This window comes from Hyperolius riggenbachi, chromosome 5 (assembly GCF_040937935.1).
Source record: "Hyperolius riggenbachi isolate aHypRig1 chromosome 5, aHypRig1.pri, whole genome shotgun sequence".
Classification (NCBI taxonomy): domain Eukaryota; kingdom Metazoa; phylum Chordata; class Amphibia; order Anura; family Hyperoliidae; genus Hyperolius; species Hyperolius riggenbachi.
Genome location: NC_090650.1, coordinates 200,956,092 through 200,972,490, shown reverse-complemented (window position 1 = coordinate 200,972,490; position 16,399 = coordinate 200,956,092). Strand labels below are relative to the sequence as shown.

Genomic DNA, 16,399 nt, shown 5'->3' with positions numbered 1-16,399 from the left:
CTGTGTACCATGACAGTCAGGCCTTCCCCAGCCCTACCCAATAATCTGTCAATTTGTTCCACTACATGCCATATCCCAGCACACAGAAGACAACACACTGTAAGGCATTCACAGTTTCTTCGACAGAATATTCAATCTGTGTGCCTAATAATAAATTCCCTACCACCGGAATCTGTCTAGCCTATGCTGCACTCCTATTCCCATTCTTATTGTAGCGGTCTTGTTCTCGGTAGCTAAGGGACACATACTACTGCAACATCTATACTCCAGAATCATCATTCCTAACATCATGCAAAGAAGCATATTTACTGTACTAGGAAGAGGCAACTCAGGACTAGCCCCACTTACACTTTTTCTCCTATCCCTTCTAACTGTGACCCAACTAGCAGCCACCTCTGCTTCTTGCTCCAGCTGTACTCCACCCTCCACATCCTCAGTAGTTCCAATCAGAGACTGGATTGTGAGACGCAAGCTTTTTTCCATGTTGTCTATGAATCTCACTGTTGCCAGGCACTCATTTAACTCTCTAACTTCAGCCTCTAATTGAGCAACATGCACATACTCAGGGAAACAGTAGGCACCTTCAATCTGCTGATTAAGGCGTGCGTACTTGTGGCAAGATGCACATGCTGGTACAAATAGTTGGTAAATGCTGTCCCAGGGCAAAGAATCTAAGTGACCACTTTTTCAATGCATTCAGCAAGAAACCACGGACTGCTACCATATCAGGCAATGGATTACTTTTTTTCTAGTGGCAGCCAGGTTAAATCCGTAGAGATTACCCATCCAGAGATGGAGAGAACAATTCAGATTAGTTGGTTGATGGAAAGGGTTGTGACTCAGCACTACATATGTGGGAAGGGTGGGTGGGTGCAGGTGAAGGGAGCGTGGATAAAGAGATGACCTGACACTACTTTTGGAAGGCTGGTTGAAGGGATGACTAGCCAGTCATTCTAATAATGTCACTGAATGCTAATGTAGTCTATTATGTTTTAACAGTAACAGAGATGTGTAGATTTGAAACAGAAGATAAAATCGATGCCCACACAGAGTTTTTTTGTGTCTTAATTTTGTGTTTTAATTAATGTATATGAAAAATTATCATAGTACATTCTTATAATGCTTTGTAATTGTTGTTCTAATTTGATAACAACACTGCAGAGTGTAAGGAATTGCTCTATCTCTATTCTGTATACATGGTAGGGTTTTTCTAACCTGTTTGACAGCCACATTTAATTATATTGATAGACTACTGCAAGCGTATGTACTTTTGTTGCTCATTTGTTTTGTGCATTTTAGCTACAAATCACTTACTTGTAGTTCTAAGAACCAGCATCTCAAGAGGCACTTCAGAAATCATTACTGTAACAAAAACATCATCATTTATCTGTAATGCCCTCTGTACTGTTTATTTAGCTCGTATTCTAAGGTTTATGAATTATCTTTTTGGAATGCTGGTTGGATTATTACAGCGGGCTCAAAAACAACAGTGACTTTCTTAGTTGTTTAGTTTTTATGACATTTAAGAATATACAAATAATAAAGAAGATTACTGTACATAGGTACATTTGTCAAATTTTGAATTGATATGCAGTTTGCCTGTATCATAAGAGTAAATGTACACAGTAGTGTGTATTTCTAGTGCCTCTGAGAAAGATACTTCTCTAATTTACTACTATTTTACATACTCATTTTTATGTTATAGATCATTGTTTAAAGCAGCAGTAGGAACTATATCAGTGCGTTCAAACTCCCTCTATATCTAAAGCTGCATACAATAAGGTGCGCCCCCCTACTCAAATACAACTGTCCAAAGATGGTTCTCTCAGTCCAAGTGACCCTCTCTTGATAAACAGTTGTAATCACCTCCACTGCACCCGCTACTGCGATGCAATCTATGTGAGTGCAATACATGTTATATATATTAAAGTTTTAATGGAGTTACGCTATGGGAGATTTTTTATTTGAGGTTATATGTGGAGGCAGAAGTGACATCTAACAGTGAGCAGTTGTAGGATGTGGGGTATCTGAAGAGAAGCATTGTGAAGAGGATAATCGATATTTGAAGGAGATTTGGTTGTGAGAGGTTGGGGGTGACCTGGTAATATCCCCAAGGCGTGTGAAGACCCTGGTGGTCTCATATATTTGGTGAGTGTTGACATATCGGGTGTGGTGATTACAACCGTTTATCAATATGCAATGTGCAATGTGAGACTGTCGCTTGGACTGAGAGGAACATCTTTAAAGCAGCAGTGTCCAATTAGCGATGCACAGACTGCACCCAAAGATCAAGGAGAAGGTCCACGCACTCAGTACAATAATTATTTTTTGTCCATAATGCATCAGTACAATAATAATCATTTCAGGGATGCACAGACCCCCTTTGTCAATGTACAGTGATATAAGGCAACACTCAGCCTGCCAAAGCTCCATAGCTACTACTTATAGCCCCCTACTAAACAGCACAAAGATTGCTACTCAGTGGGTATTTTACTAACCAAATTAACGGCAGTGACAGCATTGAGCTATTACAAATAATAGTACAGAGGAAAAAGCCTGGACAAATGTAACGAGGAGATTTCTGCACGTCGCTGCAAGATTGACGCTGGAATGGAATTTACTGAAAGCCTTTTATGGCCTTCTATGTCTTTTCCATGCAACTATTCTCTAAAAAAGTGGTTCGCATTGCTTCTCTCTATTAGTGTAGGATTTCTTAAAGCATACCTGAACTGGCAGGTGACATGGGGGCTTATTCACAAAACCCCAATACATCTGGAACATTTTGCCAGTACTTATGCCACCAATATAACAGACATTGCAGAACTAGTGTAACACAGGTTATGTATACAACACACATGCTGGCTGTATACTATTATACTATTGCATTGTGGAAATAGCATTACCTGTGGTATATGATCAGAGCATATGCTGTTGTATACATGTATACATGATATAAGTTGTGCGACTTGCACAACACACATGTAATTCATGAATCTACCCATGATGAGATAAACATGAGTACATACACTATGGGCTTGATTCACAAAAGAGTGCTAACTGTTAGCACGGCCGTTTTCGCGCAAATTTTTGCATTGCGCGCGATCGCGACTTTTCACGCGAAACGATAACGTTTTTGCGCACAAACGCGAATTTTACAGCGAAATCGGTAAGGTTTTCGCGCGAAAATTCACGTTTGCGCGCGGAAACTTGATCGTTTTGCGCGAAAATTCGCGATCGCGCGCAATGCGAAAATTCGCGCGAAAACGGCCGTGCTAACAGTTAGCACTCTTTTGTGAATCAAGCCCTATATCATTAAGCCTACTTAGAGCCGTCTCATGGCTACTTGTTAATGTATTTATTTATTTTTGCCTTGAAAGAATTGAATCAAAAGTCAAATGCTGCACCAGCTTTCCCGAAGCGTAAACAGCAGGGGCGTAACAATAGGGGTTCCAGAGGTTGCGACCGCATCAGGGCCCTTGGGCCAGAGGGGCCCCGATGGGCCCTCCCTAAACTGCAGAATTAGCTTTCTATTGGTCCTGTGCTCATAATAATCACTTCTATAGATACTTTGAATAGCGGTAATCATTAACAAGCTGTTCCCCATCCCCTTCTTACACCTCTGACACTGTAGTTGCCATTGGCAGGTTTTAGTGTGCCGTATCAATTGTTATGTATAGAGTGCTTGAGGGGCCCCGTTGTAAAACTTGCATCGGGGCCCAGAGCTCCTTAGCTGGTGAAAAGAAACAAATTAGTGTTGCTTGGGTAAGCAAATGATGCTGATAAATAAAAGAGAACTAAAACGTTTAAATACAGAGTAGGGACACCAAGAGCCAAATATAGTGTAGTATGTACTGGTAGTTGAAATGAAGTATGATAGAGTAATAAGCTACATTCACAAAGCAGGATTACCTCAAAGGCAACCACTGCATAGGTAGGTGGGTAGATTACAGATTAGACCTGACCTAACTCAGGATTAAGAACTCGCTTTCCATAGATGAGGAAAAAAGGGGGTAACATCCCTCCACCAGGGGTGGACTTGATATAGCGTAGTATGGATACAGAGGTGCCAAAAGGATAAAAGTATCTAAAAAGTTTGAAACATGGGAAGGCAGTGGTGGACTTACCTCCTCCAAGCAGGCACAACAATTGCCAATGTGTTTGTCAAATACAACAAGTTTATTTAAATACTCCGGGGGACAATGCAATGCATTTTGCAGGTTTAATCCTGCTTCATCAGGCAATAACAATGCCTGAAATAGCATATGTGGTCAGTAGAAGAGCCAGGCCTGAAACTGGGCGCTGTCATAGCAGCAATGCTTTGATACATGTCCCGCACAAGAGTAATTTGGGGATCTGGCAATTGCCAGACCCCAAATTACATCTCCCTTTAAGGTTGCTACAACTCAGAGGGGGAATAGTATTTAACACCACCAGGGAGTTCAGCAGCAGCAGGGAGAGCCCAGCGCCCAACTCACCGGCGGCCATATAATATGTACGCCATTACTGATGCCTGTCTATACACCACATCCAATGGAAACATTGTGTAACCTCATGAGTTTGTTCTAATGCTTATCTATCCCTGCAACTGCATAGAAGCCTTGCTGTAGTCCCGGGTTCTGCAGGTACAGTAGTGAACCTGAAACGTCTGTCCTTGACTGTATGTATTGCCTTTTTGTCTATTGTATGTGCTGATTCTCCCAGTGTGTGCATGTTGACCTGTTATGAGTTTGACTAAACAGACTGCCAGTGTATTTAACATTTTGTTTAGTACCTTCTGAGTAAAACCTGTACCTGCGAGAAGTGGCAGTGTGTGCAGTGCAGGTGTGTCTTTTCTTCTGGGTTTCATCAAGCTTGGCTCTTTGTTGAAAATAGGAGACATCTTTGTCTTTTGCTGTTTCTCAATCTCATCAAATCTCTTCAATAAGATTTCTGAAATATCTAAAAAAAATATTACTATTATTATTTGCACTTTATTACATCTTAAATGTATTGTGATTCTAGCTATATCTTCCAACTTTGCAACATCTTAACAATAGAATGCTCTTTTTGAATGAAAGTGTCGTGTGGTCTTCTACACACCCATAAACATTTGGATCATGGGAGAGAAGAATTCTAATAAATTAATTAAAATTTAAAAGTAGGAATACTTGATAACTAGTTTTTGGATCACACAACATTGTTGCAGATTTTGTACACAGTGAATAATACAGAGAAGGCCCGAACCTCCGATTTTCGGTTCGCGAACCTCCGCAAACATTTGGTTCGCGCAAACTTTTGCGAACCGCAATAGACTTCAATGGGGGAGGCGAACTTTGAAAACTAGAAACACTTATGCTGGCCACAAAAGTGATGGAAAAGATGTTTCAAGGGGTCTAACACCTGGACGGGGCATGGATGAGTGGGATAGATGCCAAAACACCCAGGGAAAAATCTGGATTTGACGCAAAGCAGCGTTTTATGGGCAGAAATCACATTGAATGCTAAATTGCAGGCCTAAAGTGCTTTAAAACATCTTGCATGTGTATACATCAATTAGGGGGTGTAATTAGAGTACTGCTTCACACTGACACACCAAACTCACTGTGTAACGCACCGCAAACAGCTGTTTGTGTAGTGACGGCCATGCTGGACTGGTGCGCACCATGGCGAGAGTGCAGGCGTGGCGGTTTTCAAGCCCATATGGTCGCCGGACTGTGGTAGCTCAATGATAGAACAAAAGTGACTATCCAGCTGATCAAATTTGGTCTGTCCACAATGAAGCGACGACCTTATTATCTTGGGTGTGCCCCCCCCCCCCGAGACACTTATATCGCCGTCAGTCATTGCGTCATTGTGATATGCAAGCCCCTTCACCGCAGCATGGTATTGATCACGAAGGGGAATTGGCACATGTACATGCCTTTTGTTTTGTTGCAGCTGCAGTCCAGAAAAATTAGGCAGGCATGTACACGCACCAGAAAAAGTAGTATAGTGGCCTTATAAATTCAGGAATCCACCTGGAGTACTGGACCCTGTTGGTGGTGGTGGAAAAGGCAGTCAAGCGGCCTGTGGGCAGAGGTGCTGTGTGGGGAGCGACTTAGTCATGGGGCAGGCAGTCACACGGCGTGCATGCAGAGATGCTGTGTGTTTGGACTGACTTAGTCTTCAGGCAGGCCTGAGCATCCGTGGTCAGATGGACCCTTGACCCACCGCTATGTGCCAGAGATGTCACCACTTGCCTTTCAACATCACGGTATAGTTTAGGTATCGCCTTTTTTGAGAAAAAATTGCGGCCTGGTATCTTCCACTGCGGTGTATGGCTTTGCTTTTGTGTGCTGCTTTTCCTCAGGTGGTCATCCCATTGCAGTTTGTGCTTTGTAATCATGTGCCTTCGTATGGTAGTTGTCCCCACGTGGGTCTTGGTCTTTCCATGGCTCAATTTCTGGTGGCAGAAAGTACAGATGGCATTGCTCTCATCTGAGGCAGACACACAAAAAAATTTCCACACCGCTGAGCCCTGGGGTGATGACACTTTGGTGGTGGCGGCCGACTGAGTATTAAGTGGGGTGCCAGAATCAGAGCAGGAGGAGGAAGATATATAGTTACATAGTTATTTTGGTTGAAAAAAGACATACGTCCATCGAGTTCAACCAGTACAAAGTACAACTCCAGCCCGTCCCCCACATACCCCTGTTGATCCAGAGGAAAGTGAAAAAAAAACCCATAAGGCATGGTCCAATTAGCCTCAAAAGGGAAAAATTCCTTCCTGACTCCAGATGGCAATCAGATAAAATCCCTGGATCAACATCATTAGGCATTACCTAGTAATTGTAGCCATGGATGTCTTTCAACGCAAGGAAAGCATCTAAGCCCCCTTTAAATGCAGGTATAGAGTTAGATATCTCACGCTTCCGTGCAGAAGCTGAGAAAGATGAGGTGTTCTGTGTTAAATAGTCAACTACGTCCTGACAATTTTGGGGGTTGATGGCACGTGCCTTCTTCTGAACACTGTAATTTGGTTGAGGGCCACACAAAATCACGACAGCGCAACCTCGAACAGACCTGCCAGGTGGCCTGCCTCTGCCTATTGTTTTGTCCATATTGGGGGTATGAAGTGAAAGGTATGCACTGACTTGACTAATAAAATGTGCAGTCAGTCACACAGGTGCAGTTAACAGGTATGCACGGATTGGTATATCACACTGCGTGCACTCACGTAGGTAGGTGGGTGCACTGTGAACAACAGGTAGGTATATGCAGTGATGGGTATTACAATGTGCACCTGTCACACACAGACAGGTACCGAACAGGCACAGTGACACTGTGTGCGCTCACGTAGGTAGGTGGGTGCACTGAGAACAAGTTAGGTATATGCAGTGATGGGTATTACAATGTGCACCTGTCACACACAGACAGGTACCGGACAGACACAGTGACACTGCGTGCGCTCACGTGGGTAGGTGGGTGCACTGAGAACAACAAGTAGGTATATGCAGTGATGGGTATTACAATGTGCACCTGTCACACACAGACAGGTACCGGACAGGCACAGTTACACTGCGTGCGCTCACGTAGGTAGGTGGGTGCACTGAGAACAATAGTTAGGTATATGCAGTGATGGGTATTACAATGTGCACCTGGCACTGGCACAGTAGTAATTATACCACCAAGGGGCCAAAGGCCAGCTGCGACTGACTGACAGGGCTGTATATAATGCAAGTGGGCCACACAAAAAAAAAAAAAATAGATCACAAGAACAAGATTACCTCTCAAAAGAGCTGTTGAGGGGTGCTTTTTTAGCAATAAGAATCAGCAAGGAGCAAGCTAAGAAGCCTACAAGAGCCTAACTAAGCTTTCCCTATAAGTCTCTGCACCCTTCTCTAATTAATGCAGGCACACGAGTGATTTCGATGCCTGATGCTACCTGCCTTTTATAAGGGGGGGAGGGCCTCCAGGAGGGAGTGTAGCCTGATTGGCTACAATGTGCCTGCTGACTGTGATGTAGAGGGTCAAAGTTGACCCTCATGATGCACTATGGGGGGGAACCGAACTTCCAGAAAAGTGTGCGGTTCTCAGCGATCGCGAACCATGGAAGTTCGCCGGGAACCATTCGCCGGCGACCGTTCGGGTCATCTCTAGAACAATACAGTAGGCTTCAGTTACAAAAACTGCACATGATAAGGGGCTGATCAAGCATGTTCATACACACAGCTCACAGCTACTGTGTTTCCTCAAAAATATTACACTGTCTTATAAAAATCGTGGAGTGGAGGAGCACTCAGTAAAAGGAGAAATTCCTGTGTGCCCAAGCCAAAGGTCTCAGTACCAGAGAGGCCCATACAGCATGCATACAAAAAGGTCTGGCACCACAGAACAAAAATAAGCTCTTTATTGAAATGCCATTAAAATGACATAATAGTCAAAAAATAGGCTTTGGCGGTGACAGCCCGCTGTTTCGATAGCTCTTTCTCAAGCCACTCATTTTAATGGCATGTCAATAAAGAGCTTAGTTTTATTCTGTGGTGCCAGCCCTTTTTGCATGGACACTGTCTTATAATAATTTTTCCTCCAACAGAGGAAGCAGGAGATTTGGGCGCATGAGACAAGTGGACAAAAAGGGCGCCCCATTCACTCCCATTATAAATATCGTTTAATGGGCGCCGAACAGGGAAAAAAGGGCGCCGGAGATTATTAACGTTTTACAAACGGCGCCCAGAGATTTTTAAAGTTTTATAACTGTGCTTGTGATGATTTAACTTTACAAAATGAGCCCGTGAGGAATAACGTTTATAAAAATACTAAACATATTTATCCTATTTAATTAAAACATTATTTAACATTTTAACCCTTACTGTTTGTAAAACATTATTATTCCCAAAATATAGCGATCAGTACCTAACGTAAATTCCAATATATTTTTTACAATCACTATTTTTAAAACATTTCTAAAACATTATTATCCACCCAAAAAAATGATTTACATTTGTTATTTATTAATGTTTGTAAAACATTATTATCCATAGGGGGTCTTAGGTTTAAGCACCACCAGGGGGGTCTTAGGTTTAGGCACCACCAGGGGGGTCTTAGGTTTAGGCACCACCAGGGGGGGTCTTAGGTTTAGGCACCACCAGGGGGGTCTTAGGTTTAGGCACCACCAGGGGGTCTAGGGGTTAGGGATAGGTACAGGGAGGGCTTTGGGGTGGTTAGTTTTAGGCACCACCAGAGGGGTCTTAGGTTTAGGCACCACCAGGGGGGGTCTTAGGTTTAGGCACCCCCAGGGGGGTCTTAGGTTTAGGCACCACCAGGGGGGTCTTAGGTTTAGGCACCCCCAGGGGGGTCTTAGGGTTAGGCACCACCAGGGGGGTCTTAAGTTTAGGCACCACCAGGGGGTCTAGGGGTTAGGGATAGGTACAGGGAGGGTTATAAACAATATTTTCACATTTTATTATAATAATAAACGATAAATCAAGATTATTCATAACAATATATAATTATAATGTTTAAACAAATAATACTCTTTTTTCAACAAACGTAATTATAAGTTTCAGTTTAGAAACAGGGAAGATTAACGTTTTAAGAATTGCCGATTTCATACACATTATTTAACGATTTATAAATTGTTAAAACACCATTTGTAAACGAATTTCTACACAATATTTTTATAAACGATAATACTGCTTATCGTTTACATCACGCGCCCTTTTTTCCCGACGCCCTTTTTTGATGTACGCCCAACAGATGTGCTAGGGATTATTTTTGGGGATTTCTGTACAGTAAGACAGACCGGGCACTGTCACTTTAATTGCTTTTATTTCCTCTTGTTGCCATGCAAACAGTGTATCGCCATGCATATAGTACAATCACATCTGTCATACATCTGTCATACATGGGTCAAGAAAACAGGACAGTTCAAGCCTGTCATTGAGGCCCAAAGGTCCCATGGCTTCAGTGTGCAAAATTAATCGCGACTCACGTCGGGTCAACTCTCGGTCGCGGTCACCTCCCCTGCATGAGGGAAAGACATGCAAGAGGCCGGCGAACCTCAAACATTGGGCCTTCCCATCATGGATCTCCCTCACATGTTTAATGAGCCTTGGACAGCCCTTTCCTGACTTGATTGATTTAAAGTGCTCATTCACCCTCTCCTTATGAACCGGTGGTGAGCGATATTCGCTTCGAGTAAGGGTATCCCCCAGGGTGAGGGCTCTCCTGAACGCCACCCTAGGGGGGGCCAGAAAGACCCCCTGAAGAGTGGGATCCCTCGTTATTACTACCCAGTTCCTCTTCATAATCTCTGTCAGCTTCTTGGACATTGGGGTATAATCAAATGTAAAAGTGAAGGGACTCTTTTCCTTGCTCCTCGCATTTCTAGTGAGGAGTGAGGCCCTGTCTTTGCTCCTAGCCCTACCTTGGGCCCTTTCAAGAAGTGGTTTATCACAATTCCATGCCGTCCATCTCTCCCCTGGTCACCGGCATCCCCAGCACCCCAGCACCATCATCTATCAAGGTTTGAATTACCGATGTATGACAGATGTGACTGTACTATATGCATGGCAATACACTGTTTGCATGGCAACAAGAGGAAATAAAAGCAATTATAGTGACAGTCTGTCTTAATGTAGAGAAATCCTTGCTGAATGTTTTCCGCCCTCAATTTTCCAGCTGCACATCACTCAGCTCGTCTGACAAGGCCATTGTACAGGTGCTTTTCTGGAGTGTGATACATAGACACCCGCACTAGTGCAGACTGACCCCCTTTTTCCCTCAGAAGACACAGCTTTGAGTGTCGAGTGTTGTTCTACCCTAAAGTGTACCTATATTATTTTTGGGAATGTCTTATATTTTGAGGGGTATGTTTTGTATGTTAGTGTATGAGATGTGTGGGGATGCTACATTAGTGTATGGGCATACACTATGATGCCCTCTACAACAGAGGAAAGTGAGACCCTTGGATTGCTCTTTCTGCACTGTCACTACTGTACTGGAAGATATGGAGTGACATCCCATATACAGTGGTGCAGGTATATGTTACTCCTGTTGGGAACCAGGAGGAGTGATCTGGATTGGTTACCAGGGATGCAGGTTAGGTCGAAGCAATGCCAAATCCAATGGCATGTTGAATCTGCATAGACAGGCTGGGATGGGGGAACAGGGAGAGAGAAAATGAAAGCTTACTCAGTGAGTGTTTGAAATCCCTGGCAAGTCTGCCAGGGATTTATCTCACCTCCGACAGTTGTTGACTCACCAATAGACTTCTGTCACCATAAAGGCATTTGTTCATCTTAGAGCAGGGGACTCAGGCAATGGAGCTCCTCTTGATCAGTCCTGGTCAAATAGTAGCAGTGAGAAGCACATCACTGAGCAGCTGCTGAAATGCTGAAAGCCACAGACTGTGTAATTGCTGAAAGTATGGGAGCAATGCCTGTGTTTGTAAAATACCATGTCTGTTAACTCACAGCAGTGGGTGTTGAGGAGGAGGAGGCAATCAGTGTATGAATGAAACACGGAAGAGTCCGTGTTAATTGGTGGGCATGTCCTAATCAGGAAGCAGCAGACTCCAGCAGTATGTATGGAAGTACGGACAGAAACAAGGATATGTTAGAGTGTTACAGCTAGGTCTTATTTTCAGGGGATGTCTTATATTTCAAGCATGCTTGAAATATAAGAGGGGTCTTATTTTTAGGGGGTGTCTTATTTTAGGGGAAAGACGGTAACATGAAGCATGAAGCCATGCTACTCCATTCTATACAAGTAAGAAATGTGTCCAGATGCATGGTTCTGCACTACACTGCAAGCAAATGGTACCAGGTTAATGAAGGTGATCCATAGACAGCAATGGTAATTAGTGCAAAGCTTATTTATTTCCTTAAAGTGGCACTACAGCGAAATATAGGCTATTGGAATTTCCCTAGTAGCATGTTTCTATTAGAAAGAGCAACACATATTAGAAGGTGCTTTTGTTTACAGAAGTCATCTGGATAATTTATAGCTCAGATACAGATCCTGCCATTGCCAAGGCAATGAAAGCTAGGCTGTGTGATAACAGCTAATATCTTTCTCCTCTTTGTCAGTTCAAAGCCCTTTCGCCTAATGCAAGTTCATTCAGCAGCAATCACCTTGCTGTGAAATGTCCTAGGTAAATAAACAGGCTAACTGGTTATTTACCTAACACCTTTCACAGCATTAGGAGAATAGGCTTGCATTACAAGAATCACAAACATTTTTTTTATCACACTGCCTAACTGAATACAGTGGTTCCCAACCTTTTTGAAGTAGTGACACTTCACGCAAAATGGTCAATTCTCCATAACACATCACATATTCACAATAGAAAAACGACTAATAAAAAACACAAAATATATGCATTATCCTGAATACACTGAAAATGTAGGCTAGAACATTTCAGAGATATTAATAAAAACAATCAGTGGGACAGTTAGCCCCCTCCCCCCACCCCATTTGGAATGATTGCACAGCACCGACAATTTGCACTGTGCTTTATAGCCATAGCGCACCCCCCAAAACAACATGCCCTCAGACTCAGTTTAGGTTGGTAGGTAGCCAGGTGTTGGTGCCCTCAGTATACATAGCCAGGTGTAGGTGCTCTCAGTGTAGGTAGCCAGCTACAGGTGCCCCCAGTATAGGAAGTTAGGTGTAGGTGCATTAGTATAAGTAGGTAGCCAAGCATATGTGCTTCCAGTATAGGAAGGCAGGTGTAGGGGCATCAGTAAGCATAGGTGCCCTCAGTATAGGAAGCCATGCATAAGTGTTCCCAGTATAGGAATTCAGGTGCAGGAGGACCCTGTATAGGTAGCCAGGCATAGGTGCCTTAAGTATAGGTAGTCAGGTGTAGGAGCCCTCAGCAGCATGTGCTGGTGGTGGCGGCTTACTCACCAGCTCCATTCGTTCCAGCGCTGATGTCACTCTTCTCTCCCTGCCTCCGCTCTGACTGTAGTTAGAGCAGAGCTACAAGAAAATGATCACTGATGTCCGCATTTGTGGATATCGGTGGCCATTTTCTTGTAGCCCTGCTTTTATTACAGTCTGAGCGGATGCAGGGAGAAATGGGGAGAGACAGAGTGGGGCGGTGAGCGGCAATCCTTCCCCGATGCTGCTGCAGCACACAGGTTGGGAATGCCTGGAATACAGAGTACGTTGCTTCCTTTGCCTTGCGATGCCAGAATCTGAGTTATAAATCTTTTCCAGAGTGCCTTTGTAAACAACAGCACTATTTAATATGTGCTGCTCCTTCTAGTAGAAATCTCAATAGCCTATATTTCTCTGTACTGCCTCTTTAAGGCAGGGAACATTTGCATGATTTGCATGCGTTTTGCTACGTGTCAAAAATGTGCATTGCGGCACTGGTCATCTACAGTCCCTTTGCGCATTATTTTACACATTTAAAAATTGCATAGCGTTCTGTTTGTTTTTGCACATCACGCACGTTTTCAATTTCAATGCATTCTGTCGCAAACTGAAAAATCTTGACACAATGGAAAAAAAAATTGTCTGTGGAAAATGTGATTGAAAATGCAATCTCAGAGTGCAGGAAAACAATAATACGCTTGCAAACTCAAAAACACAAGTGTGTTCCCTGCTTTATTCTTTGTAATTGCAATATTGCGAAGCAGGTTATTTTGGCATGTGGCATAGCAGCAATGCTATGCTGTGCATCCCGCGTAATGGTAATTCGCGGCTCCGGCGGCTCAGTTGCAACGACTCGGAGGGAGAATAGTATTAAACATTGCCTCGGAGTTTAGCAGCAGCAGGGAGGGCCGTCATTCCGTTTTCCCTGCGCCTAACTGCCTGTTGCCGCAACAATATGTATTCGCAATATTGTACCTTCAGAATTTTCCAATGATTGCTGTATTATAATTAATGATGATTTACCATAGTTTATGTAAAGCAATGTCCCCTTCCTATGCGCAACATTATAAAGCTCTTTTAAATGTTTTTTACTTGCCTGGTACAAATGGCGGCTTATGCAAGGCTGGTGTATCTTTTCTTCTAGGCTGCTTTTGATCCATTTCATTGCTTGCTGTCGTTATCTGAGGGTTTTTTCCTGTTCTTGCTTTTATTTGAAGATCACAGTTCCTCATTAACTGTTCAGAAAGGTTTTCTGGAAGCAAGAAATTGATATATGCATTTTATCATTTTTATTTAGACATGACTTACCGGTTTACATATTATTCTCTTACACATTAAGTTTGAATTGGCTGTGCCACCAATACACTAATGCTTTAATTCACGGACACTTTTTTGTGGGATCGCTGCAGTTATATGGTAATCCAGATCTTTGAATTCAAATACAGTAAAGGTGCCCACACACCATACAATTTTTAAAATATCTGTTCAATTCAAGAATAGCAATCAATTTTTCTGACTGATTGTAACAATTCCAAAATCTCCAACATGTCCAATCTCCAAAAATTGAAAAAAAAAAAATGGGAAATTTGATTGGATTTATTGATTGAAAACAAAGAAAAGCTCTTGATTTTTCAGGACAAACGATCAAAATGATTGAATTGGTGAAAAAATTGGATCATTTAATTGTATGATGTGTGGCCACCTTAGCCTGTGAGTTCTCCACTAGATTGCTAAGCAAACACTTCAATACATTCAGCAAAATACCTATACAACAAATTTGCTAATTGCATAATAATGCTTCGAAGACTTAGCATTCACTCCACAAGTCAAGTGTAGGTGAAGTCACTCACATTCCATGTTAGGCCACTCCTCCACTCATTAGTAATATAAAAAAAACACAGACCATAACTTAAAAATCACTTAAAGGGAACCAGAGAGGAACGGGGGTGAAAAAAGAAAAAGATTTTATACATACCTGGGGCTTCTTCCAGCCCCATAAGCCTGAATCGCTCCCACGCCGCCGTCCTCAGCTTACTGGATCCGCCGGTACCGGGCCCGTCACTTCCGGCGGACGCGGCCAATTGTCCGCATCACAGGGGCTCCCTCCATACATGTACGCATGTGGCTGCGCAGTTAACAGCCACATGCGTATCTGTATGGGGAGAGCACCCTGTGATGCGGAGAATTGGCCGCGTCCGCCGGCCGACTTGCCGACTCGCGGCAATGACGGGACCCGGTGGCGGCTGATCCAGGCAGCGGAGGAGTGCGGCGTGGGAGCGATCTGTGCGTATGGGGCTGGAGGAAGCCCCAGGTATGTATATTGCATCCTCTCTGGTTCCCTTTAAGATCAGCCCCTATTCACTTTGCTGCCGGACCTCTGCTGTCTGACTACCCACCTTCTTGCTGAACCTCTCCCTTGCCAGCTGCTTACACATTCACTGAACTTTGGTTACTTGTTTGCACATGGTCTACAAGATGAAAATTGCCTCATAAGTCTCCAAGAGCTGTAGTATTACAAACCAGAAGATGGGTGATATTGATGATGACAGCTTCTTTTTTCTCTCACAGTCTGGCTATTTTGGGGATTATACAAAATGCCAATCAGTGTCTTATGCTACGTACACACCATACAATTTTATGTTAGATTTTCTGTAAAGGTAGCCATACACTTATAGATTTGCAGCAGATTTGACCATCAGATGAATTTCTGTCAGATGCCTGTCAATTTTAATCTGACAGGAATCTATCTGCTGTGTGCCATGCACTAGGAACAGATTTCCAATAGATTTCAGAATAAAATCTATTGGAAATCTATCTAAATGCATTATTGGACGATTATGCTGGGAATACACGGCTCAATTTTGAGCCATTAAGGTGGCTCGATGGATCATTTCCGACATGTCCGATCTCCTGCCCGATTGTTTCGCCGCTCGATTCCGGATTGAAGTGAATGGAAAAAGATAAGAAAACTGAGCAGAAGATAAGATAATTGACTGCGGAATCGAGCGGCGAAATGATCGAGTGGAAGATTAGAGTGGCAAAATCGAGCCGTGCATGCCCAGCATTAGATCCAATGCAACTCTATGGGCCATGGATCTGCTACCAGCAGCAGATTGACCTAGATTTTCCATCCTGTCATATAGATCAAATCCATTGAAATCGATCGAAATTGGCCACAAATCGATCGATTGATAGATTTGATAGAATCGATCAACTTATGGCTGAAATCGACCAGTGTATGAGCCCCTTAAGATTTACCTGCCAGATAGATAATTTCCAACATGTTGGAAATTATCTCTCTACCCATCTATCCGCCTAGTAATTCGACATTGTTCTACTCAGCAGGAGATAACCAGAAGACAATGCACCAGAGATAATGACCAGTTTCTACCAGTACTTTACAGAAAATAATCTAACAGAAAATCTAACAGAAAAATCAGGAAAAAACATAAACGTTTATTTTTTCAAGCAAGTGTATGATCTGGGCTTCCACTGTTTCCTACTAAGCTTTGCATAAAACATAGTCCCATCTCATGTACAACTTTCTGCTTGT

General features: G+C 43.1%; 1 protein-coding gene across 2 annotated transcripts in view; it reads right to left on the bottom strand.

Annotated features, from left to right (window-relative positions):
• Positions 1-16,399, bottom strand: part of PPP1R17 (protein phosphatase 1 regulatory subunit 17) — a 33,478-nt gene that overhangs the window by 10,099 nt on the left and 6,980 nt on the right. The window contains exons 3-4 of one of the 2 annotated variants that reach the window (XM_068234553.1): positions 13,943-14,098; positions 4,772-4,938 (exon numbers count right to left, since the gene is read on the bottom strand). In XM_068234553.1, the coding sequence (XP_068090654.1) occupies positions 4,772-4,938; positions 13,943-14,098 (323 nt within the window). The remainder of the gene's footprint in view (positions 1-4,771; positions 4,939-13,942; positions 14,099-16,399) is intronic. The other variant, XM_068234552.1, reaches the window with a different exon arrangement.